This window comes from Mesoplodon densirostris, chromosome X (assembly GCF_025265405.1).
Source record: "Mesoplodon densirostris isolate mMesDen1 chromosome X, mMesDen1 primary haplotype, whole genome shotgun sequence".
NCBI lineage: Eukaryota > Metazoa > Chordata > Mammalia > Artiodactyla > Ziphiidae > Mesoplodon > Mesoplodon densirostris.
The window spans coordinates 117444944-117472037 of NC_082681.1; the positions used below are offsets into that span (position 1 = coordinate 117444944).

The following is a 27094-nucleotide window of genomic DNA, read 5'->3' on the forward strand; positions in this document are numbered from 1 at the left end:
CTTACATGTGTGTTTTTGTGTTATTTTTGTTTTATTTTAATCTAAGCCTCACTTTTTTTTTCTTTTCTTTATAGCTTCCAGGGTATGGATTGTGGACAAGTTGGTTTTGTTTCACATGTTCATTTGTAAGTTTGGTTGTTTGACACCTTAAACATTTATGTTATAGATCTGTGCTGTCCGACAGAATATAATGCAAGCCACAATATGTAATTTAAATTTTTCTCATAGCAGCAGCTTTAAAAAGTAAAAAAAGGTGAGATTAATTTTAATGTTTTATTTAACTCAGTATATCCAGAATATTACTTCAACATGTAATCAGTATTAAAAATTTGTATAATGAGATATTTTACTTTTTTTTTTCTAAGTCTTCAAAAGCTGGTGTTCATTTTACACTTAAAGCACATCATCTCAGTTTGGTCTTACCATATTTCAAGTGTTCAAAAGCCCTATGGGTAGTGGCTTTCATATTGAACAGCACAGATACAAAGAGTAGTTACTCTTGTTAGGGCAGAAAAGCCTAAGGAGCCCAGAAAAGCTAGAAAATTATACTTGTGTGAAGAGAAAAAAATGGAAAACAATGCCATTGCAAATGAGGTCCAGTGTTTTGACTACCAGTACATCTCCTGATCTCTTATAAACTTGCATTGTGATAAACCTTAGGGAGGTATGGCGTCTGTAGAGGGAAGTTTGAAGGGTGTTAAGTTCCCGTGGTTCTGTGGGTGATAAGGAGCATTAGGTAAGAGCTGGACAGGGAAGGCAGCATTGATTGACCTCTGGTGGGGTGCCTCCCTCTGGGCTAGACATTTAACTTACGTCAGTTTATTTGATCATCACCCCAACTCAGTAATAATAGATGATGATTATTCCTAATATATGGATGGAAACTGAGGTCAGGAAGTTAAATTTCTCCAGGTCACACCGATGGTAAGTACTAAAAGCGCTCTGATTTCAAAGATTTTGCTCTTCCTAACCATACTATTTTGTACTTCTTGCAAATCTAGTCTTAACTCTATTTCTAACTAGTTGTATGACTTTGAAGAAAAATTTCACCTGTGGACATTAGTATCTTCATCTCTCAAGTTAGAGTTGGCCTGCGTCCTAAGAGACCTTACTCAGAAAATGAGCTGGGGTTTGAAGTGCTGTTGCTGAGGAGAAGGGTTTCTCCAGAATTAAGAGACTCCAGGTCTGGAGTCCTGTACTCGTAACTCACTACCATTTACAGACTATATCATGTTGGTCAGTTAATCACTGAGTATCATTTTCTACTTACATACATGCTTCCTATAAAAGTGTAAGATACTGCTGCTTCTCTAAAGCTGTCTTATTGATAGATGCACCAAGCTTTTTCATGTAGAAAAAAATTACTGCAAATTTCCCAGCTATTACAAATTAGTTTTAGAAGAACTTTAGATCAGATAAACTTCAGAAATGCATTGCTAAGACTTAAAAAATAGCTATAGTTTATTTACTTTGCATGTCTTTATACGTGCTTTACACATCTGTAAAATCATATAAAAAGTAGAATAAATAAGAGTTTTATGACTAAAAATTTTTAGAGATCATCGTGTTGAATGCTTTTATTTTATAGGTGCAGAGATAAGGCCAAGGAAGTTTGAGTAACTTACTCAAAGTATAGCTATTTCTGCTCTAAAACCGTATTAGTTAGGGACCTTGGTTATATGTAGGAAAAGCCCACCTGAGGTAGTAAGGGGGAAGATCTATTCTGAGCATGTAAGGATTTCTCTCAGCACCCATGGGTAGGAATAGAGCTGGGCCTACGAAGTGGAAAAATGAAGGAGTTAGGGAGAACTCCCTGTCCTCTCGTCTTGGCTCTCCTCTTCTTTCTCAGTTGACTGGCTTTCTCTGATACTCAGCCCACATGGCAGGCAGAAGTTGGTGCCCACAGCTGCTCTTTGACATGTTCCAGTTCTAGTCATACATAGTCAGTGCACGTCTCTTTTTGTTTTTCTCTCCTCTTCTTTCTAAATTCTTGACACAAGAGCGTTCATCTTGATTCATATTTCCCACCCCAATCTGACCATATGTAACAGGACAAGATCACAGGGTGGATGCCTGTCTGCTAGGAATCCCACTTGGTGGGCTGGGTGCCCAGAGGAGAGTGGGTGCTCTCCTTACATCTTTAGGGTCTTTTGCCTCACAGCTTATCAGTCCTTCTCATTCCCGCCCCCCCACCCCAGCTTCTTTGCCCTATGATGTTACCACCATATTAAGTATCTGGAACCTAGGTTACTTTTTTTGAGAAAGCATGGTACCTCCTTTAAAATCTTTCCTTTAGATGGAATCTTTGTCCAAAAGGTGAATATTAGCTGTTTGAGACCATATCACATAGTGATAACTGTTAAATAGAGAAGGGTTACTTTGACAAGAAGTGAAATGTATGGTATTTTAGGCACCGTCAAAATAACAGATTAATGAAACAAAGCAGTTTCCTCTCAAGTATATAAATGCTCATGTCCAACCTTCTACTATTAAATCTACATTAACTGTGACCAATAAATCTTGATGAGTCAGAGTGATAGTTGGTGTCCTTAATGATCCTGAGAAAGATAATGAAATATCAAAATTTCATCCAGTTTAATTTGTTTTTTATTCTAATTATTTTGAAAATTGAGAATTAGTGTGATGTTGATAGCCTTCTACTAACCAGAATATTTGATTATTCCGATATGTTCCTTTTGTTCTCAGTATGCGTTTTTGTACATGTGCCTTATATCACTTGGAAAATTCTAAGTCCATTCATTTTACCTTTAAAAATAATTCAGGAAATAAAATCTGATAGCTTACTTTAGTCTTGAATGTGTTAGTAAAGTAGTTCTGCCAAGCATTGATTACAGTGTCTAAAATATATCTATTTTCCAAATTATAGACAGCCCTCTTGTGTTCTGTCTTTGCAAAGTGAAAGTATATAGCTTTTGGATTAATGGAGTGCTGATAAAAATTTTGATATTAATTTCATCTTGTGCATACTTTGCTGTGTTAGGTAAGTGAACATATTATGTTGGGTAATCAGTAAGACTTACAGGTAAGTTAAGGACAAAGGGGAAGAAAGAGGCACCTAGAATGCCTCTTGATAAGACGGGGAATACAAAAGAAAGAACTGATTGGGGAGAGAGTAGAGTTATGATTCTGTTTAGACACAATTTTGAAATCCCTGTGGGGCACCCAGAGGTATCTAACAGGAGATTTGCTATGTACAGTACTAGTGTAAGGATAGAGATTGGGACAGTGATGGTGAAGGCACTGATAAAGGTAGGTATTAGTAGAAACCATGGGTTTAGATGAGATCGTTGAGGGAAATACAGTGTTTAGATGAGAGGAGGAAAGGTGCAACAATAGAATCCTAGGGAACACCAGTGTTTAAGAGATAGCTCTCTTAGATAAAAATCCACCTTCTGTTGCTCCTTGTTACTTACCATATACACATATCCTGATCTCTCTCTCTCCCCTCCATATTCACTGATGACTGTGGTACCTGGCTAAGACTCATTTTCTCCACCTCTTCAATGTTCACATAAGACCACTCATCCAAAAACTGAGAGGCAAAGTTCCCTGACCACCTAAACTCTTATAACCTCCCCCCCTTGCTCCATTTTAAAACCTTATTCTCAAACCTGCTGGGCCTTGCCACAATCAGGAACTGACCCACACCTGAAACCTTTAACTGTCGGCTTCCCAGTCTCTGGCTTAATCTCCTCTCTTTTCATTTGGTCTGTCATCTCCAAACTTTACCTCTGTCCTTCTCCAGCTTAGACCTTCTTTCCTTTCCCTGGTTGAGTGTTTGGGTGGACCACGAGCCCTACAGCGAAGCAGCTGGCACCGCGGTCACTGCTGGCACCTGCTCTACCTCCTTCAGGGAGGCCATCCTGGCAGCCTCACCACTCTATTACCAGTGCCTTCCCCTTTGTTAACCAAAAGAAGAGCACCTCTGTGTGCCAGGCGTTACGTTAGATATAGTGGTATATGCCTCTCAGGAATCCCCTCTGCCATATCTTAGAAAAAGGACAGTAGAAAGCTAAAAGAAGGCTTATTAGAAGGTAGGTCGTAAGCTATAGAAGAGCATTTTGTTCTAAGAAGAACGTAGAAGAGGGTTGTTCTGTTTTTTGTTTTTAAATCAGAAAGCAGAGAAAACTTTCTGTGACCGGCATGAGCCTGTAGGGGAGTTTGTTTACACTGAAGCAAGGTTCCACAGGGCACAGTGGAAAGGGTTGGGAGGGAATTCGTGGATGGGATGATGTGTCATCGTGGAGGAAGCTTGGAGCTGTGTGAGGATGAGAGTTGAGGAGAGGATAGATAGTTGGCCTGGGGGGGTTGTGTGGAAAGAAAATTACTTTGCTTCATAAACAGTCTAGTAGACTGAATTAGTTTATTCTGCTTAAGAGATCTAATTATAATCCCACTATTTGGCTTCATTTCTCTGATATGCAAAAATGCGGTTTAATTTCCTTTAAAAATTATGTATTTATGTTTTAAATATATACACAATACATGGTCATTGTTTTTAAAAATAAGGTTAATGAGGTAAGTAAGAAGGAAAAGATAAACCTCAAAATTTCCTGAAGTCCCACTACCCCAGGGACATCATTTTGGTATATATTCCTCCAGACTTTTTCTCATCTAAACATATATATATATATATATATATATATATATATATGTATAATTTTTGAAAATATACTGAGTATACTGCAATTGCCTGCTTTTTTTCCCACATAATAATACCTAGTAAATATTATTTCTCAGAATAGGTAGATTGCTGCCATCATTTTTAGTTGTTATAGTAATCCATTGTAGGACTGTACTGTATTTATTTCTATTGTTGGGCTTTTGAATACTTTCCAGTTCTTTATTATAAATAAGGTTAGAAAGAAAAACCTTGTGTGTGCAAGTTGGCATATGTATCTGATTATTTCCTTTGGGTAAGTTTCTAGGAGGTTTCAAGGTCAACAGTGTACTTTTTGGTTTAATTTCTTACCTCTTTTTCTCATGATTTAGTATTTGGCTGAGAAATCCTTTTTGGTTGATAATTTGGGGACATGTTTAAATATATTTGGTAAACAGTGTAAAATCACTGGGATAGGCATATATTTGTAAGTTAACAATTTACCATTGTTGAATAGATATTTAATAGATTTTTTCCCCCAGGTAGGGAAGCCAAAAATATTAGCCCACAAACCTTTAAGTTGTTTTCTCCCAAAGGGTTTGTACATGTAGGACTTAGGCAGTGGAATTGAGATAATTATAAAAACTTTTTAAGCTCTAAGTTAATAATGTCTTCAGAATGCATGGAAATGATTAACAGTTTTCTTTGATTACTTTTTTTCCAGGTGATTCATGGCAGGGGACGTGGAAGGATTCTGTTCCTCCATCCATGACACCAGTGTCTCTGCTGGGTTCAGAGCACTGTATGAGGAGGGATTGCTTCTTGATGTCACTCTGGTTATTGAAGATCATCAGTTCCAGGCCCATAAAGCACTCTTGGCCACCCAGAGTGATTACTTCAGAATTATGTTTACCGCAGACATGAGGGAGCGAGATCAGGACAAAATTCATTTAAAAGGTCTAACTGCTACCGGTTTCAGCCACGTCCTTCAGTTTATGTACTATGGAACTATAGAACTGAGTATGAGTACTGTTCATGAGATTCTTCAGGCTGCCATGTATGTTCAACTTATAGAAGTGGTGAAGTTCTGCTGCTCTTTTCTATTAGCAAAAATCTGCTTAGAAAACTGTGCAGAAATTATGAGACTCTTAGATGATTTCGGTGTAAACATCGAGGGAGTCAGGGAGAAGTTGGACGCCTTTCTGCTAGACAACTTCGTACCACTCATGTCCAGGCCTGACTTCCTGTCTTATCTGAGCTTTGAGAAGCTCATGTCTTACTTGGATAATGATCATCTGAGCAGGTTCCCAGAGATAGAGCTGTACGAGGCTGTGCAGTCTTGGCTGCGGCATGATAGAAGACGCTGGAGACATACCGATACCATCATTCAGAACATCAGGTTTTGTTTGATGACCCCATCCAGTGTTTTTGAGAAGGTTGGTACATTTGAAAGCAATAGACAGGACTCATCATTTAGCTAATAAGGCAGTATGTCTTTATAGATAAGATTCTCAGGCTTGGTCAGGAGCCAGAAAGAATGAATAGTTTTTAAGAATAGTTATGTGTAAGAAGTCTAATTTGTTGTAGCTTGTGTATTTAGGTTTTTTAAAACACATTTTGTGGGTGAAAGATGAACCAGGTAGGTGGTAGAATAGTTTCATTTTGAAAGTACTTTTAAAGTTGAAGCATAATTATTTAACCCCAAATATTATAAGTTTGCTTTAGCTTCTCTTTCTTTTCACAGAGTAATTAAAATTGAACTGGGTCCGTCTAGCTCTCTTTTTAAAAATGAATTTAAGTGATACATGATGAAATTAGAGTTGAGAGGAGTTTTGTAGTTCTGAATGATAAGTATTAACACAATTTCGTATTCCTCTAAAATGTAGTGAGGAAACATAAAATAGCTCTTGAAAACCAGTAGGCCCTGGCGCTGATTTTCTTCCCTACTCTTGCCTAGTTCTGCGCCTCCCCGTCCATCTCCCCCACCCCCCTCTCTGTGAATACTAACTAAATTTAATCTTGAACACATGTTTGTCTAAAACCGTTGTTTTGGCATTCCTAAACAAATAGACTATAGATCCTCTACCTACATTGATCAAACATCCCTGTGCACATTTTACCATATAATAGTTCTGCTGTCTTAAAATTGTCTTTCTCCAAAACAGCCTTGGCCTTTTTGCATGTAAGCATTTTTCATTTTTATATCAGAGTCTCGGTTGTAATGCTCTCTTGCCCAAAGGAGAGAAAGCAGTTTCAGTAATTACTTAACTTAATTGGTTTCTAATCACATGGTTACCTCTGGCGCTCTGTTTACCTCTTGCATCTTTTCTTCTTTCTAGAAAGCACACTGAAAGCTTTGGTCGACACCTTTCATGTTAGGTGGTTCCTTAGCTTTAGTTACCAGACCTGGTGATAAAAATATAATATTTGCAAAGGAGGGTTGTTTACACCATTTGAAAAATAAACAAATTTGCACCTTCGAATAACACTCAGCAGCCTGGCATGTCTTTTTTTTTCCCCTCTGAAATGCTGTGAAATATCATTAACTTAAACTTTTACTAGATAACTCAGTTTTGTGGGATTTTATCTTTATTCTCAGAATGTACTGATATGACAGAAATAATTGAAACTAAAGAATACATTTCTTAATTATTTTTTGTTCAGTGATAATCAGCCCCACATCAACAATGTAAATCATTTTTCTCTGATGTTTTGATTTTTTTCCTTACTATTGTTTTTATTGCTCTCTTTTCCTGGGGAATCCTGTTTTGTCTTTACATGTTAGATGGAAATGCTTTCCCACTATTAAAGCAAATAAACACCCCTCAACTTCAGTCTAGATGGAAGTGCTCATGAAATAGAGAATAAAATTTTCCCTCTTGTAGGACATTATGATGGATAATTGATAGCAGTAAATGATTAAGTGCTGAGCTGCAGAGCCTTTTTATATTCCAACTATCAGTTCAGTGTGGTCAATAGTGACAGTGGATGGAAGTTAATATCATCAGGTAATTTTGTAGTTTTTTTTTTTCCATCATCTTCTTTCTTTCTTTCTTTTTTTTTTTTGGCCGCACTGCGCGGCTTGTGGGATCTTAATTCCCCGACCAGGGATCGAAGCATGGAGTCCTAACCACTGGACCGCCAGGGAACTCCCAGTTTTGTAAATCATATAAAACAACACTTGTACCTTCTGATGGTTCTGTTTGCATATATAGCGTAGGATGTGGTTATTACTTATTGGCCAGGTATTGGGAATCTCATCAGAATAAAAATGTTGTTAAGGCTTCCTTCTTGAATTAATTTCTTACGAAAACTTAATAAGGCCCTGGCTACAGAGAAATCTTTCTGTTTTTTATATAAATCTTCCAGTTTTATTTGTGATACTGGTAAGGTCAATGGAAGGGAAGGTAGTTGGTGATTCTTGTCTTAGCAGTGTGTGAGAAATAATGTTTATCAAAGGAATGTGTTGTAAAACACTAAGCAGATTTGAGACCTTATCTCTAGAAATTAAACTTCAGAAACTAAAATGGAAAATTTGGTTGGGAAATAAGAATTTGGACTATTTTACACCATACTGTTACGAGCTCCTTGAAAATAGGGCCCATCTATTTTTCCTGTACTCAGCACTCTGCAGGTCTCAAACAAGGCCGTTTTAAAACCATTATATATGCATGGAACCAGAAAGGGCACAGAAATAAAGACATAGTACATCTGTGCTGGTCCTTTTTTAGTATGAGGATCTACATGGGGAAAAGTGTAGGCAGTTTTGATTTGTGGTTTTATCCTATTTGCTGAAATTTAGAAAAATGAAATGTTAATATGCACTTTTTAGCTTTCAATTTTTAAAAACTGTCTATTAGACTTTGTAAACATACAAAAAAGCTGAAGGAACAGTAGAATGATCACCCAGAAACATATCTTGTAGGTTAGTAGTTGTTGTCATTTTGCCACCCTGTTTTTAGATAGAGAGGAGAGTGTGTGCCTTTATGTAAAATTTTTGTTTTTTGCTAAACCATTTCAAAGAAAGTTGTAGATGTGACGTTTCCTCCTTAACTACTTCAGCAAGCATCTTATCTCCCAAGAGTGAGGAAATTCTACATAACCATAATACCGTTATTGAAATTAAAATGAATACCTATATAGCTATCACCTAGATTCAAGAACTGTTAACATTTTACCATATTTTCTTTATGTAGATTTTTTTCCTTTGCTGAACGTTTGAAAATAAGTTGAAAACATCATGACATCTCATCCCTTAATACTTATTAGCATGCCTCTCCTAAGAATAAGGACTTTTTCCTACCCAGGTTCAATACCATTCCACCCAGGAAAATTAACAGTAAGACCCTGACATCATCTAACAGCTAGTTCATATTCAGAGTTGTCCCCCAAATGCCCTAGAATCCAGTCATGGTTTACACATTGCTTTTGGTTATCACGTCTGTTTAATCTTTCTTTTTTTTTTTTTTTTTTTTTTTTTTTTTTTTGCGGTATGCGGGCCTCTCACTGTTGTGGCCTCTCCCGTTGCAGAGCACAGGCTCCGGACGCGCAGGCCCAGCGGCCATGGCTCACGGGCCCAGCCGCTCTGCGGCATATGGGATCCTCCCAGACCGGGGCACGAACCCGTATCCCCTGCATCGGCAGGCGGACTCTCAACCACTGCGCCACCAGGGAGGCCCTAATCTTTCTTAAAGAATCTAAAACAGTCCCCCACTTTTTTTTTTTAGAAAGATCAGATTACCAATTGTCCTAGTGTGTCCCCACATTCTGGATTTATCAGATTATTTCCTTGTGTTGATGTTAACTTAGTTCTTCTCTTCCTTATATTTCCTGTTAACACACCTACTTTTTAGCATCGTGTATTTTCAGGAACAATTACAGGGAAATATTGTTGTAATGCCAGAGAAAGTCTTGGAAAACCACTTAGCAACTCTGATCAAACTTAGAATTTGCCATTCTTTTCTGTATTAAGAGGCTAAGTAGCCCAATCCTATGACTAAAATCATCAAGGACTTTATTCACACTACTCTGCATTAGGTTCCTTTTAGATTCATAAAATTTCCCTCCCTTTAAAAAAAAATTTGGAGCCTTTCCATTCAATTTATTGGAATTAAAACTAGCTAAAATGTCAAAATTAAAAGATTATTCTTTCTTATTAAAAAAGTAGCGTATCTCTAGAACCATGCTGTTCAATACAATCACTGCTTGTGGCTTTTGAATACTTGAAATGTGACAAGTCTGATTTGAGATTTCAAAGGTTAAGATGACACAAAGGATATAAATTACCTCATTACTAACTTTTATATTGATTATATGTTGAAATGGTATTTTGGATATATTGGGCTAAAATACATTATTAAAGTCAATTTCACCTTTTTGCTTTTTAAACTATGGCCACTAAAAAGTGTAAAAATTACATCGTTGGCTCACATTTGTGGCTCAGATTATATTTCCGTTGCACAGCGCTGCTCTACAAGTTCAGGGAGTAAGTTGTGCTCTAGAAACTCTAAATATGCATACATTAAACAGCCTTTCTAACTTATTTAACCCTTTCCTGGAGCCTTAGCCTTTAGAAATGTTCTGTACAGTTTAGTGTTAAGTGAACCTTCCTACTTAACTATTCTGTGGAATGGCTGATGAAGATAACTTAAGTATAGCATCTCTTTGTCAGAATCCTTTCCCTGGCCTCAGGAAAATAAAAAGTGATTGAACAAAGCTTCGTGAAGAAACCTTTAGAGATTTTAATTCTTCCTTTGGTAGTAACGATCAGATCTGAGCAATGGCTTTGTAGGGCCATTCCGCCTCTCCCTAAGGAATAGCCCCCACTGATTCCAGGGACCTGAATCATGCCCTCTAGCTGTGCGGAAATCTTTGGGTTTTTCTTCTACGGTATCTTTTCCCCTAGTCGTCTACTGGATTTTCTCCCCAGCTGAAAACAGACTGTCTTAACTTTTGTACTGACTCTGTGGGACAGGATCATCAACCAAGAGACCAAGACTTTGCAGATTTCCGCACCAAGTTCCTTAGAGGCAGTGATTCTACTTATCAGAACACCTTACACTTAAATGCCAGGCCTTGCACTGAGTGCTGTACACATAGGTAGAGTCTGCAGGTTATCTCTGTTTTGTAGGTAAGAAAACAGGCTCAGAAGAGTTAGGAGTCTTATCCCAGAGTAAGTGGCACTGTCTAGACTGGAACCCGGGTCTGGTTGCTTCTCAGTCCAAGCTACTAGAGTAGGGAGAGGACCCTCATGTGCAGGAAGCATGTAGTTAACCCTGTGGGCCTGCTTGGGTGGTTTAGAAGTTGTTACAGAGCTGTGAAAATTCTAATATGTTTGCATGAACAAAACATAGCCTAAGAATTTTAATGGCACTGAAAAAAGTATAAGATGTGGGAACACTGTAAGGTGTGAAAGCAGAATTCTGGAGTTTTCACTGTATAATCGAGGAAAGCTGAAAATTAAGGATCTTGTCCTTTTGACATAGTTGGTTAGGAGTATGATTGATTTTAACTATAGTCCATTCTCAGTTTTAATACTAGACTTCAATCTCAGTTTTTACATAATGCAAATGTCTGTGTCATGTATTTTTACTAACTCTAATGGTCTTTGCATCTGTTAAGAGAGATAAGGCCTGACATTTGTCATTCTGAATTTCAGTGATGTGAAGATTTAAATAGTTTAAACTTTGCTCTCTTTGGTCTTTTGGTTTTTAAAAAACAATTATCGCTTTATTGAAAACATTTTATTAAGTAAATGTATATTTGGCAAAATGCCTCTTTTACTTTTTTGTACAGGAAAGATCTTTTTAGCAAAATTGTTAAATTATTCATTAAAATACCCATATGTTGATTTTTTAGTAAAGTGACATTTTAATATTTTTGAACGCAGGGCATCTTCAGTATCATAAATATGTGTAAGGTAAGATTTAGCATACCAATGATCCCCTTAGAAATTATATTAATCATAATCATAAGATCTTACAATTTTTCAAAAGGAAAGAAAATTATTTTTTAAGGAATCAGATTATATAGATGAATTCTGCTTTATTCCAAATATTTTGTTTTATAAACTAGCTCATGATATTCAGATACCATAATGTGCTTTTTTTCCCCCAACCTGTTAAATGTAATTCACCATATCCCCCCAAATTACGTTTATTCAACTTTTGAAGAGCAAAGCTAATGTTTTAATGAGAAAAGATGTTCTTCACTGAGAATATATTTGGATTTAGCAAATCATATCTGCATTTTATAAAAGTTTGTTGTTATAAGGATATTTACAGCCTTGAGATAATTTTGATAGTCCATTGAAAAAAGATAAGTTCATTACTAGTGAATATTAATCCTAGGATCAGAGTGAAAATGCTTCAGAAAGGCTAACACCTTTTTTTTTTTTAATGTCTTTTACTTAAGGACCAGAATTTGTGGCTTTAAAAGCTACAGTTTAAAATGGGGTAAGGTGTCCTGGACTCACCTTGAAACTGATAGAATTTAAGGATTACAAATTAAGTATCCAAGTATACCTTACTAAGACCCTTAGTACTTTCTGAAGAACGTGGTAGCTCTCAGAACTGGTCTTCACAAAGCACTGATAATCTTCCAAATATTTCCCTATCAGCATAGTTGGTTTATATAGCATTAACAGTGGACTATGACACATAAGGAAATTTATTCTTCATGTGTCGTGCTTGGGTGTGCGATATTTTGGTTGAGGCACAACCCACTTGGTAATGAAATTGCCTGGGCAAGGACACATCTATGTAAAAATGTAGGTGCTGTGTACCCCTCAGAATTCCTTCACTTAGGCACTGCAACATGTTTTGACTAATCTAGCACTTGACCAATCCAAAATTTCTGTCCAGAAACCAAACCATTAACTTCAGTGTTACCACAGTTTAGCCCAAAAACTCAAAAAAAGTAATTATTTCTAATGACTTATACTACAGCCAAACAAATCTAGAGGAAAAAAACCCAAATTTCCCTCTAACCCTCACAGTTTTAGAAGAAACAAGCAGTGCTGTATTTGACAATAAAAATATTTTTTAGAAGACAGTAACCTGGATTTCCAATGTGAAATTTGATTAGAATTTCTAATAAGCTTGAGTTGTTTTTGAAAAAGTTTAAAATCCCCTTCATATATTAAATAGTACTTATACAGCTATAAACATGAAATTACTTAACAATCAGCTCACTTGCCCCTTGGAGTGAAAGCACAGAGATTAGCAGGTTTTTGTTTGAAACTAGGTCAGTGGGTTAAGCGTACTTTCTCAGTCAATGTCTTTTTCTGCATCAGTCTCTTTTTTATCGACCCCTCCCTCCCAGCCCCATGGACTTGGATGATTGTAATTAATACATGTGCGCTTCTTTAAAAATCACCCAAGGTGTTTTTCTCCTCTCCAGTCTTCTGCCCTTTGTGTATAGATTTGGAGTGCTCTTATTTTCCACCTTTGACTTGCATTCATTCCAGGTTCCTAGAGTTGACTAGGTGTTGACTGCTGTGAAATCCCCTGGGAAAGAGACTATTAGAATGTTGTATTAAGCTGGTAGGAACCTATTGAAAATGGGAGTTAAAAAATTCAACCTTACTTGCTGATTTTCCTTTTAAATAAAAGGGAGATAAAAACAAAAGCATAGAATTGGAAACTGGAGTAACAGGAGAGGAAGACATGGAATGGGGACAGCCATATTTACTTGTAAAAGGAGAAAATCTTTTTAATGAATTGGGAAATAAAGAGAGGGAGAGAAACCAAATGATAAGCAGAAATCAAAAAGGATCAGAGAATTCAGAAAATGACTCGAGAAAAGGTTAGGAGCAGGAAAGGAACCAGGGGGGGTATATTAAGATTTTAGGCTTTAAAGTTTTAATTCTCAAATTTAATATTTACCCAGAAAATGTTACATGTGTCATAGGTAAGCCTTGCTCATTCAGAAGTTAGTTCTAGGATTAAACCTTTTATTTGACTTTCCTTCTGCTCTTCCGTATTTATAAATAAAATATTGACATAGTTGAGAGTATTTCCATAAGTACGGAAAAAATTGTGTAAAAAAAGTTGTGAATTCTAGAACTTAGTTGTACTATTTAAATATTAGTGTAATCAGGTGATAAGATATTCTTAAGTCTTTTACATTATTTTCTACCTTTTAGGCTTGTGCACTCATTTAATTTCTAGTGGTGCTCTATTACTGTTGTACCAAAATTGGAAGGAAATTAGACTTTCTAAGCCCATTTATTTATCTATCTATTTATTTATTTTTGGCCTTGCAGCGCAGCTTGTGGGGTCTTAGTTCCCCGACCAGGGGTCGAACTTGGGCCCTTGGCAGTGAAAGCGCCAAGTCCTCACCACTGGACCCCCAGGGAATTCCCTAAGCACATTTATTTATTTATTTATAATTATTTTTTATTGGAGTATAGTTGATTTACAATGTTGTGTTAGTTTCTGCTGTACAGCAAAGTGAATCAGTTACACATACACATATATCCACTCTTTTTTAGATTCTGTTCCCATATAGGTCATTACAGAGTATTGAGTAGAGTTCCCTGTACTATACAGTAGGTTCTTACTCGTTATCTATTTTATATATAGTAGTGTGTGTATATGTCAGTCCCAATCTCCCAGTTTATCCCTCCCACCCGCCCCCCTTGGTAACCGTAAGTTTATTTCCTACATATGAAGCACACTTATTTTTGAGTTAAATGTTTTTCACTATCTATAGAAAAGTTGAAGGAATAGAGGACTCACCAAATTGTGCTGAAACTCATATAAGAAGATTGTCCTGAGGGAGTCCTTTCCCTTTCCCCCATTTGCCCTGGTCACTTGCCTTCTGAAGCTGTCAGTACTTCAGACTCTTGCCTACTTGGAGAAGACAGGATGTGTAAATCCTTTTTCAAATTTGTTTTAACTGTTTGGTATTTGACTGCAATTATAGTGTTATTGAGAGGATTTCTGCTTAACAGGAACTAATTTTTTTAAATAGCCTTATCCCTGATCATTATTCGGTTTTTCAGGACAAAGGGATTAATTAAAGGCACTTTGTAACTAGCTTTTTTGTGTCACATAAATCAATACAAGCTTCAGTTCTGAGCATGATTTTATAAGTAAGCCTCTGATATCAGGGTAGATTGCTTTTGCAGTAAAACATATAAAGACTTCCACATTTTACTGAATATCAAAATTAATATCAAGTGTAGCTGTGGTTCCCAAAGACATAATTTGTTTTCGCACTAAAGCTCCATGACAGTAACTGCTTTATTTCTGGGTATTTCTTTTGAGAATACTGAATCATGGAGGAAGGATGATAAAACTGACAGCCAGGACTCAGTCTTCCTTCCACATGACACCTTATACTCACCATTGCAAAAATTAGGTTAGCAGTTTTGGATGTAGGAGGGCCAGAGAGATGTCTGTTCATGCAACTTACTCCTTTTATAAAGGGAAAATACCTAAACTGGAGGCTCCATGGTCACACAGTGACTTGGGGACAGTGCCAAGTCTAAGACCTGGGATCTTGAGTTCAGAGATTACTCTGACCCTCAGTTCTCACCCCTCTCACCTCCCTACAACTGGATAAACTAATATAAGGCCTTTTGTTTCTTTGGTTTACTATATTGGGCATTTAAAAAATCCTTTTGAAAGGTGAAACAGCTGATAGTACCTTAAATTGGCTGGCTGAAAGCCTAAAATAATTTTTTAAACTATAGCCTGTTTTAGTAGATACTTTTAAATTGTAGATTTTTAAATAAAGGTAGTAAGCTCTATGGAAATGCCTGTTTTAATTATATTGCCTGCTTCATTTTAATTCTTTCGAAATTAAGAGCTGTATAAACAAATTACCTTTATTTATTTATTTTTTTTTTTTTTGCGGTATGCGGGCCTCTCACCGTTGTGGCCTCCCCCGTTGCGGAGCACAGGCTCCGGACGCGCAGGCTCCGGACGCGCAGGCTCAGCGGCCATGGCTCACGGGCCCAGCCGCTCCGCGGCATATGGGATCCTCCCAGACCGGGGCACGAACCCGTATCCCCTGCATCGGCGGGCGGACTCTCAACCACTTGCGCCACCAGGGAGGCCCACAAATTACCTTTAAAAGTTAAAAATTTAGGGCCTCCCTGGTGGCGCAAGCGGTTGAGAGTCCGCCCGCCGATGCAGGGGATACGGGTTCGTGCCCTGGTCTGGGAGGATCCCATATGCCGCGGAGCGGCTGGGCCCGTGAGCCATGGCCGCTGAGCCTGCGCGTCCGGAGCCTGCGCGTCCGGAGCCTGCGCGTCCGGAGCCTGCGCGTCCGGAGCCTGTGCTCCGCAACGGGGGAGGCCACAACGGTGAGAGGCCCGCATACCGCAAAAAAAAAAAAAAAAAAAAGTTAAAAATTTAGTAAGTGGATTATATAACATTTTGACACTGAGAAGAGAATCATGGAATTTTTACCCAGTGCTAATGGCTAGCTATTATTTCTTTGACTTAATAAACATATTTAGAGGAATCACATTCAAAATTATTAATTCTCACATTTTCTCTACATGCATATGTGCATGCACACAATTTCATTAAACCAAAAGATTAGAGGAGGAAATGGCCAATTTAAAATTTTCAGATCACTGTTTTTAAGAGGTAGTAAATACTTTCACTTCAAAATGCTTTTCATAATACAATTTTTTTTTTCTTTTTTTTTTTGCGGTACGCGGGCCTCTCACTGTTGTGGCCTCTCCCGTTGCGGAGCACAGGCTCCGGACGCGCAGGCTCAGCGGCCATGGCTCACGGGCCCAGCCGCTCCGTGGCACGTGAGATCTTCCCGGACCAGGGCACGAACCCACATCCCCTGCATCGGCAGGCGGACTCTCAACCACTGCGCCACCAGGGAAGCCCCATAATACAATTTTTTTAAGTATCAAAGCAAGAAAAGTGATAATCTTTCCAAGTTTTAACGTAAGACAGCTTTTTAAATCCTAGAAAGGATAAGGAAAGTAATTCAGAACATGAAAGAAATGTCATTCTTTCCGTATCTTTCTTTTGAAAGAGCCTGATACACAGATAGTTAAACTGTTATATGAGGAGCAAATGATGAGAGAAATGCTTTCTCTGTGAAAAAATGAGCCACACGTTTCTTTTTGGATAGCTCCCTTCATTAATGCATTTTAAGTGATTCCATTCACAAAGAAGCTTTTGGCCCTACACTTTTTGTTTTAAAGCAGAGTGTATCTGTAATTACTTTGTCCAGGATTATCACAGATTCATTAATTTTCTGTTCCTATCATGAAAGGAGAAGCTAGTTATGCTTATTGATATTGTGTGGTTTTAGAGGAAAATTGCAGCAATAAGTAGCCCTGGAAAAAGGCAAGGTAGGTCTAGAACTTCTAGCCTTGGCAGAGAGAAGCAGGAGCTAAATATCTTTGGTTAGAATATCTCTTAGGGTATAATAGCTATCTCAAAAGGCACAACTTCCATTATTGTGGGCTTAGAGGTAGAACAGATCAGGTAAAGATGCAGCTTTGACTGGGACTTCAACATAGTGCTGAAGTGATTCTTGTAAACTCATTGGAACCCAAATATCAAAGGAGCACAATAGAATGAATAGGGAGAGGACAAAGGGACCAAAGATTGGGTATACAAAAAAAAGGAAAGACTAGGAAGTGACTCTAGGAAGCCATTAAGCTGGCCCAGTTTGACGTGATCTGCAAGAACCTGGGGTTGGAAGGTGGAAAGCCATTATAGGCCATTCTGCCTAGTCCTCGTGTGATGCTGGAATTCCTCTCCAGCCATCCTGATAGGTGGCCACACCTGGACTACCTTCAGTGGCAGGATGCTAGACTCCAGAAGTAGACAGTTCTTCACTTTGGGAACATGTACCCATACCCTTTTTACTGTAGTCCCTGTAGAAAAGCCCAGTACAGACCTATTTCGAATCTAAAAAGGGCAAGCCCCTCAAGAGCTCACTGGTAACTATATGTTGTACACGTATTATATACATTTTTCCCCTGCATATACTGCTGACTGTGCAAAACAGTCCATTTTTATTTTTTGAGTATTATATATATAGTACTGCAGGTTTTGTCATTTTGACATTTTGAATGTCTGTTACTGCATGTGGATTAATATCATTCCTTTTAATGATTGCATGTTATATACCAGAGTTTGGTCAACCAATTTCATATTAATAGATATGTGAGTTGTGCCCAGTTTTTGTGCTCTTACAAATAATAATGCAGTGAACATCCATTATGTTGTCAGTCCTAATTGCAAAGCTTTTCCTTATATTGGCCTAAAGTCTTTCTCTTACCTTCTACTTATTGGTCCTGAAAACAGTTGCCATCTTTCTCTCCTGAGTCTTCTCTTGGATTGAAACATTCTTCATCTGTTTGACCACTCTTCCTGTGATTTGGATCTCTTTGCTGTCTTCTCGACATGATCCACTTTGTTGTCTAAAGTGCACTGGTGGAATTGAACACTGTCTTAGTTGTGGTTTCACCTGAACAGAGAGGGTGGGACTGTCTAATTCAGTCCATGATTTTATTAGTTCCTAAGACTGTCATATCACATTGTTGGTTCGTAGTGAGGATAGAGTCAGTTAAAGCTTTACATTTGGAGTTTGTGGATCCCTGGAACATCTGATAAAAGCTTTGGACTTCCCCACCCCCCAAATGCATTAACATAATTACTGTTGCAATTTCAGGTGGTTCATAGGTCCCTAGTGTTTCTGTTTTCTTTATGACTAAGCTTTGTTGATTACTTTGCTGAAGTCATAGGTTCTCTCATTCTCTAGCAGTGTTGTTACATCATCAAAAATTAAACCAGAAATGGTCAGTCTTGGCATTACTTGGTGAGTCTGTGTTGCCTCCTAGTTTGTAGTGCTTTCTTATATGCAAGTGCTAACTAGTTTTGAACAATGCAGGATCAGGCTCAAGCTAAGCAGTCTTAGTTCGGAAGTCTGTCTGGTTTCTAGTCCTCTGCCATCCTTCATGATTGCACACAGGTTACAGAAAGCAGTTAAGCAGCCTTATCTGTGAAGGCTCCTAGGATCCCAGGACGTGATTTGTGAGATCAGATGACTTGAACTCGGTGTGAATATCTAGCTGGTTTTTCTTTTTTCTCAGCCATCTTGGATTTAAGTTTTTTCTTAGTTATTGTGTTTGATCTTCAGATTGGAAAGAATATAATATTCTTAGCCAAGAATGGAAATAAGATAGGAGGCTGTTTCTTTATCTTTATTAATATTACATTAACCACCTCATCCAGGGGGGAATTCACTTTTTCCTCTACTTTTTTTTTTACTTTAACCTCTAAAATGCCATTTATTCACTATCTGGCACTTTGTAAAGTCACAGTTCCCCCTTAGGCTTTAGCTTTGTTCACAATATTCTTACAGCTCCATTTCACTCTTTATAATACTTGTTTTATGTGCCTGTTTTTTACCATCTGTCGTAAGTGGTTTTTTAACATCCGAATTCCAGAAAGCTCTCTGCAGCACATCAGATTTTTTAGATACTTTCCCCCTTTCTTCCCCTCATCAGTATGTTTTGCAATTATGCAGTCAGCATTATGCTTTTGAGAGCCTCCAAGCCTTCTCGAGCTTCTTTACACAGCTTCTGATCTTGGAATTGATCCTATTTTTCCTTTGAAAATCTTGAAATCTGCCTATCCATTATGGGCAGCATTCCCCTTCCTTTCTTTCTTGATCTCCAAACAACATGGCTGCTTCCTCTAAAGCTTCCTCCTACTTGCATGTCATCAGTCATGCTTTTCTGGTGAGGATTAGATACAAAGTAACAGTTTTTCCCATTTCTCCTCTACTTTCTGGAAGACTTAATATATACACAAACAAACGCACATCATCAGATGCATTAATGTAAATTGAGTGACACTTCCACAGATGTCCCCTGGTCAGTAATAATAGCTAATAACAGCTGTAATTTTTTCTGCACTGCCACATGACAGGCACCATACTAAGTCCTTTCCGCGTAGGATTATCTTGGCTGTCTCCTACCTTAGGGTTATGAGGTGTAGGTGCTATTGTCCCAGTAATACAGATGAGGAAACTGGCTTAAAGATACTGAGTCACTTGCCCAAAATCACACAGCTTGTGAGTGGCAAAGTCAGATATTTCCTAAATCGAATTCTTAATCACCATACTGGGCTGCTTGATGTGGTGCTTAATTACTATGCTGATTCTGTTACTTCAAAACCTGTGTAGCAGTCAGACTACTGGCTGTGCACAGTAGGCACTTAAATATTTAATTTGTTAGCCTAATGACCCCTCTAAGAGAAAAGATAGTATAATTGTTCTTAATACAAAGAATTAATCATATGATCACAATGATTGGACATACAATCTAATTCTTCCTAGCAAAATAACTGTGAAAGAAACCACAGCAAATAATAATAGTGAACAATTTCAATAAAGAGAAAAAGTATAAAATCTGTCGATTTTATCTCTACAGTATCCAAATGGTAACCATCCAAGTCCTAGCCCTCTTATCTCACCCTTGTCATTATGATACAGGCTGTTTCTGCTTGGTTTCCAACTTCCTACCTCTTTCACAAAACATCCCTTGAATGTTTTGGACCAGTTTGATATGTTCTGTATCTAAAGTTCGTAGCACTCACAGATGTGCTATACAGCTTCATACCTAACTGTCAGTTGCCTCATTTACTTAAAACTGGTAGATGTGTATTTGTTTTCATTTCCTGAAATATACTCTTTTAAGTTCTTTGAGGAAATGGACCACATCTTATACTCTTTTTTTTTTAATCTCCCCACAGAAGTTAGCATGATACTTAAAAGTGCTTCATAAGATGTTAGCAGTCATTATAATTCGGTAGTTCCAACCCCCCGCAAAAAAAGGAAAAAGTTTGACCTTTTCTTGTCAACTGAATTATTACTATAGGAGTTAATGATATCAGACCAAGGTTTTTTTGTTTTTTTTTTGTGGTACGCGGGCCTCTCCCGTTGCGGAGCACAGGCTCCGGACACGCAGGCTCAGCGGCCATGGCTCACGGGCCCAGCCACTCCGCGGCATGTGGGATCTTCCCGGACTGGGGCACGAACCTGTGTCCCCTGCATCGGCAGGCAGATTCTCAACCACTGTGCCACCAGGGAAGCCCCGCAGACCAAGTTTTTATGTCAAAAACCAACTGAGAATTTTGTGTGTATTTAAATTTTTACTAACTCACTAACTTAATTCCCCCAATTATTCAGCCATGGGTGTTCTTACAGTGTTCCTTGTGGTTAAGAAAAGCAAGGCCAACGTTTCCTCTACTCTGAAACCGCTACTTGTCCTTGTATAGCCATCATTTGTAGCCCAGGTCCCGACATATATTAGATGATTAATACATTTTTTTGTTAGAGGAATTTAGCTTGTGCCTGGAAAATAACTTGTTTACTTTTAAAAAGATTGGGAATGTGCATAAATTAGTACAAATACAAATTTCAAAAACAAATATGATAAAAGCTGTGTAAAAAAAATAATAAAAAGAAAGTATGTGATCTTAACAGGAAATCAGTTTTAGTAAAGTAGCTTAAAATCATAAGCTAATCATCTTAGTGGGCTTTGATATTTTGTTTGCCATTGATGTTTTGTTTTTGTTTTTTGTTTTTGTTGTTAAATTATTTTACTTGTATTCTTAGGTTAAGACATCAGAATTTTATAGATACTCCCGACAGCTGCGCTATGAAGTTGATCAAGCCTTGAATTACTTTCAGAACGTTCACCAGCAGCCTCTGTTGGACATGAAATCAAGCCGCATCCGCTCTGCCAAACCCCAAACTACAGTATTCCGAGGCATGATTGGACATAGCATGGTTAACAGTAAAATACTTCTCTTAAAGAAACCAAGAGTCTGGTGGGAACTGGAGGGCCCACAAGTACCTCTGCGTCCGGACTGCCTTGCTATCGTGAATAACTTCGTGTTCTTGTTGGGTGGGGAAGAACTGGGCCCAGATGGCGAATTCCATGCTTCTTCCAAAGTGTTCAGGTATGACCCGAGACAAAACTCTTGGCTCCGGATGGCAGACATGTCTGTACCACGTTCAGAATTTGCAGTTGGTGTTATTGGAAAGTTTATTTACGCTGTAGCAGGCAGAACCAGAGATGAGACTTTCTATTCAACAGAGAGATATGATATCACGAATGATAAGTGGGAATTTGTGGATCCTTATCCAGTTAACAAATATGGACATGAGGGGACAGTGCTCAATAACAAGTTGTTTATCACTGGTGGAATCACCTCATCTTCCACCTCCAAACAAGTGTGCGTGTTTGACCCCAGTAAAGAAGGGACCATAGAACAGCGGACCAGGAGAACTCAAGTAGTTACCAACTGTTGGGAGAATAAGAGCAAAATGAATTACGCTAGATGCTTTCACAAGATGATTTCTTACAACGGCAAGCTTTATGTCTTCGGTGGTGTCTGTGTGATCTTGAGGGCCTCTTTTGAGTCTCAGGGATGCCCTTCCACAGAAGTGTACAACCCAGAGACTGATCAGTGGACCATCTTGGCGTCCATGCCAATTGGTAGAAGTGGCCATGGTGTGACTGTGCTGGACAAACAGATAATGGTTCTTGGAGGTCTTTGCTACAATGGTCATTACAGCGATTCTATTCTCACTTTTGACCCGGATGAAAACAAATGGAAGGAAGATGAGTACCCGCGGATGCCCTGCAAGCTGGATGGTTTACAAGTATGCAACCTGCATTTTCCAGAATATATACTGGACGAGGTCAGACGTTGCAATTAATGGCATCTTTCTCCCTTCAAAAAAGCCAAACAAAAAATGTTTGAGACAAAGTAGTTAATTAAGAAACATAAGAAAAACCTCACTAGTTTTGCTATCAAAGCCATTGGTCTAATATATAAAAATAATTTCATTCTGTTCTCACATCCTTTTTTTTCTTTTTAGTGGCCTCAAACTCATGCAATAAGTCAATTCTAAGCACTAGCTCTTGAAACTACTTCCAGAAGCAGTTTAATAGAATGATTCACTTATCTGGGAAGTTGATGTTATGCTTTAAACATTTCTTTCAAATGTCAGTGTAGGAGTCATGCATCTTCTAAGAGAAGACCTGAAAAGTGTCACTGGATGTAATTTCAGTTCCTATCTCTATCTGAAATCTTTTTGAACATTTATTTCAGTGTATTGCAGTCTGTTAGACTTTTTGATTTTATTTTTTAAGTTTAACACTCTTGACCTTTTTGCATGGCTTTTTGCTGAAAATGCAAAAATATAAATTTTCTATAAATTTAACTTTTTTATATTCAGAACACTATTTCTAAGCTGCCTTCTCTTATCTGCATTGTGTTAGTGAATGCATATCCATACTTGCTTACATCTTATGAATATATAAGGCACATCCCCTTTTATGCGTGGTTAGGATTCTATATTTTTAAGCTAGTGCACTTGCACACACGGTTTGCCATACTTGTTGTATTCTAGATGTAATGTCTTTTCATGTATTAACATTTTTGGAAAGTTAAAATAACTGGAGTCCTTGTTTGGTATCAGAGTAGCCTATCTTCAGTCCATACTGATTCAGTAATATTCAAACTGCTTATATTCCTGAAACATGTATGGTTTTATGAAAACTAACTTTTTTTTTTTTTTTTGCGGTACGCGGGCCTCTCACCATTGTGGCCTCTCCCGTTGCGGAGCACAGGCTCCGGACGCGCAGGCTCAGCGGCCATGGCTCACGGGCCCAGCCGCTCCGCGGCATGTGGGATCTTCCCGGACCGGGGCACGAACCCGTGTCCCCTGCATCGGCAGGCGGACTCTCAACCACTGAGCCACCAGGGAAGCCCTGAAAACTAACATTTTATGTTTTATTTTCAAAAGTAAACGTTAATGTTGCTCATCGATGTATGTCTTCTTTTTGAAAATGTTTTTCTTTGCAGTCTGTTTAATGTTACCCTGTTTTTAGTGAGAATTGGAGTGGTATATGACAAGCCCTGGCCCTGCAGCGTGCAAGCACTTTTAAAGAGAATTTAGGTAATACCAGAGTCCTAAATAAAGGCCCCTTAAAAGTAAGTGCAACTCCCGTTCTTTACATTCAATAAGGCTGCTGCATCTGTTATTGAATGGAAAGTAGCAACTTGTGGAAAATTTGAGCTCAGTTTTGACTTAGAGGTAAGGAGTAGAATTATAATCTTAACTGGTCATATCTACTTGTTTATTTAGTACAAAATATTTAGTGGCACTGGGGATGTAAGCCCTCAGCTTTTGTTTTATTTACTGAAAGCTACTAGCATGAAGGATAGTAACCTCAAAGTTCAGAATGGATCAAGAATAACTGTTTTAAAGCATTTATAATAAGTGTTTTAGGATTAGCCGCACCTTTCAACTCTTTAAACTCGAAGAAAAAACATATAGTTGTCAAAATTAAGCAAGAATAACCAGGGAGTGGATCATTCAAATTGATGCCATTTTCTTCTGAGTAGACTCTATATATGATACAGTCTAGATCTACACTGGCAAAACTTGCCAGACCTTAGGATATTGGTGCAATATTGCAATGCCTTCTATATGGCTGTTGTATAAATTTTCTAGTTTCACTTTTTTTTTTTTTTTTTGCTGCTGCCACCACTGAATATGAAATGGAAGAGTGAAGTCATGGAAATGTGAAGACTTGTTTCAGTTTTGCAATTAAAATAGACAATTATGAAAAAACCCTGATTTTAAAACTCTACAACTGGAGGCTAGAAACAGTCAGGTACATAAGTAATTTTTAAAAAAGCGAAACATTGGGATTGGCTTTAGAAATCAAGTTAATATTCTTTTGTATATGAGACTTAAATTTTTATTAAGTTGTCCTATCATTTACTTTCAGTTTCTAAAAATGAAATTCAGTATCATGTTTCCCATGGTAATATGGGTAAAAGTCTTTTTCTACATCTTAAAAATCATTTTTAGTCATTTTATTTTTGAAAACTAGGAGTTAGATTAGCCATTTAATTCTTTTTCTAATATATTAGTTGGCTTAGTGTTTTATATGTGTGCCATCTTGCTTTAAAGAAAATAACAGTAACGTCTTCATTATTTTCCTCATTGTTGTCTTTTGCTGGAAAAGACCGAGACAGGGTACCCTATCAGGCTTTTACACTCCAGTGGTGGTTCTCTTTAATTGCTTAGATATGACTTCGTAGTCCTAGTTAAAGTAAGATCTGGGCAAACAATTGAATATTCTTGGTCTTCATTGTAAAAACACAAGGCCAAGATCAAAGTTCATGTTTTGGAAAATTTGTGAAATCTTTTAACTTGAACTAACTCTGGGTTTAGCTTCACACGTAAGTCATGTCTGACCTGATGTTAGCTGTAATCAGTTTTGAGCTTTAAGAATAGTTGTTATTGCTTGGGTTCTGAATGTATGAGAAAACTCTTCTGTTTATATGTAGTGCTAATTTAGGTTATTTTAAATCCATGATTAACGTACATTCCCTTTTAAAATTATGGTTTAATTGCTGAAAGAGATTTATTTTTGTTATACTAAACTATGGAAAAATTTTTCATAGAATTTTTTTCAAGTTTATTTTTTGTGTGCTTCATTTGGAACCATTTTTGTTTATATACATTATATGTGCTCAAAATAGCTTTTTAAAAATTCAGTAAGATTTAAAACTATACAGTGTAATTGCTGTGATCTTTGTGTGTTAATTTTCACTTTACATTTTAAATGCCAGACTTTACAAAAATAGCTGATTTTTGTTAATTGCATCTTAATTAGAAAGTTTGTTCTCTTCCATGTCTTTGACCTAAGTTTTTATTTTAATCTGCTTAAAGAAAATCCTTGCACTACAACCTTTTCATAAAATTCAAGATTCTCACGTTGAAGGTTTTGTATTGGAAGAAATACTACTGGTTTTTAAAAAGTAAAGCTTAATTAATAGAATTATTAGCTTTTCTTGAGACAGCTTTCTCTGTGTCCTCATTACTCTGTGTGAGTGTTACTATAACTTGTGAAATATTGACTGAGCCCTTCACTTATCTTTTCTAAAGCAGCACCTTTGGACACCTCATTCTGGGAAGCCTGCTCGAGTCATAGGAAAGGACACACACATTTGTGTGGGCAGAAGTGGTAAAAATGGTTTTGTCTTAATTACATGAAACTAAGCTTTAAAATATTTTATAACAAATTATTTGAGCTGCATTATCTAAACATGTCAGACGTTCAGTGGGACTATTTTTATATATGTATATGTGGTTGTAGGTCATAACATTTCAGTTTATAATATAATTTGTTATTTCAGTTTATAAGCTATCTCTCAGAAAAGACTAGCTCTTTTGAGAATACGTAATTTAAAATTTTAGACTGAAGTAAAACACAACATAGATAATAGTGTAAATTAGATATAAATGAGGGCTATATGGCAGTAAAACTGCTAGTGCCATTTTTCCTGTTTGCCTATTATACATTTTTTTTTTGTACTCTGAACATTTTTAGGGATCATGCATTCTATCAGATTAGAGTTGGTTTGGGGATAAATATCTTCTAAAAAGAGATTTATCTTAAAAATGAAAGTTCTGAAAAATTAGTTTATCAAGAGTTTATAAAGTCAAATATTCAATAGACATAGACTGGAATAGGTAAACTCATGGAAGTCGTTTCCTTTCAGTATACCAGTATAACTTCAATATTACACGAGTAACATTGAGAGAATGCCATCAGCTTTGTTTGTTCCTCCTTAATGTTCTTAGATTTTCTTTTTACATCTTTGGGAACAACTACATTAAAAACCTTATTAATCAGTATATCAGTAAGGATTAGGTGTTTGCTTTCTGAAGGAATGTTCCAGTGAGGTGATCAGAGAGGTTATTTTCTATCTAACTTGTATATGCCCTATACCCCTTGGGCATATTTTGTCTATAGAAAAAATATTTTGACCTTTAGGTACATTTTGGGCCAGTAGTCAAATAATCCTAGGGCCGATTTAAAAATCTTAGAATAATTTAAGGTTTGCCTTTTATACCTGTTTTGGAAGCCTTTACATTTTTGTCAGGTAATTTTTCCCAAGCCGTGAATATAATCTATTCAAAACATGTTTATGCTATCCATTCTGTTTTTGAATTGAAAAAAATGTTAAAAGTGTTTATGAAGAAAAGTTTAAATAAAATATTTTTAATCTTTAAAATATACTTCATCTCTTATTATTTACTATCTTGATATAATCTATCACTTTCAAAGTCACTCATGACTTGATTAACAGTATACATTTTGTTTTCCTTCAACGTGCCAAGGAAGTGCCACAAAAATGTAATTTCTACCAATGCTTTCAGCCACAGATTGAAATGAGAGCATTTGAGTGAAATTATTTACACTTACATGCAATGGAAATTTTATAGTGAAGCCAAGTAATTAAAGTTCCACTAACAGAGTTTTGCAGAATGGAAATAGAGAACTGAGAAAAAGCATTTATAAGCCCTCAAGCCTTAGTTTGGTGATTTTTAGATTTCCTTTAGCATTTTTGATTCATTGTTCTTAAAGGCATTTCTGAAATT

The 27094-nt window shown here is 37.2% G+C and overlaps 1 protein-coding gene across 2 annotated transcripts in view; it reads left to right on the forward strand.

The window, feature by feature from the left end:
* KLHL15 (kelch like family member 15) overlaps positions 1 to 26643 on the forward strand; it is a 32505-nt gene extending 5862 nt beyond the window's left edge. The window contains exons 2-4 of one of the 2 annotated variants that reach the window (XR_009530922.1): positions 5346 to 6057; positions 21236 to 24311; positions 25595 to 26643. Coding sequence is in view for 1 of the 2 variants with exons in the window: in XM_060087779.1 (XP_059943762.1) it covers positions 5353 to 6057; positions 21236 to 22345 (1815 nt within the window). In the remaining variant the exon portion in view is untranslated. Of the gene's footprint in view, positions 1 to 5345; positions 6058 to 21235; positions 24384 to 25594 lie in introns of those variants that run through there. The other variant, XM_060087779.1, reaches the window with a different exon arrangement.
* Positions 26644 to 27094: the final 451 nt, after the last annotated feature.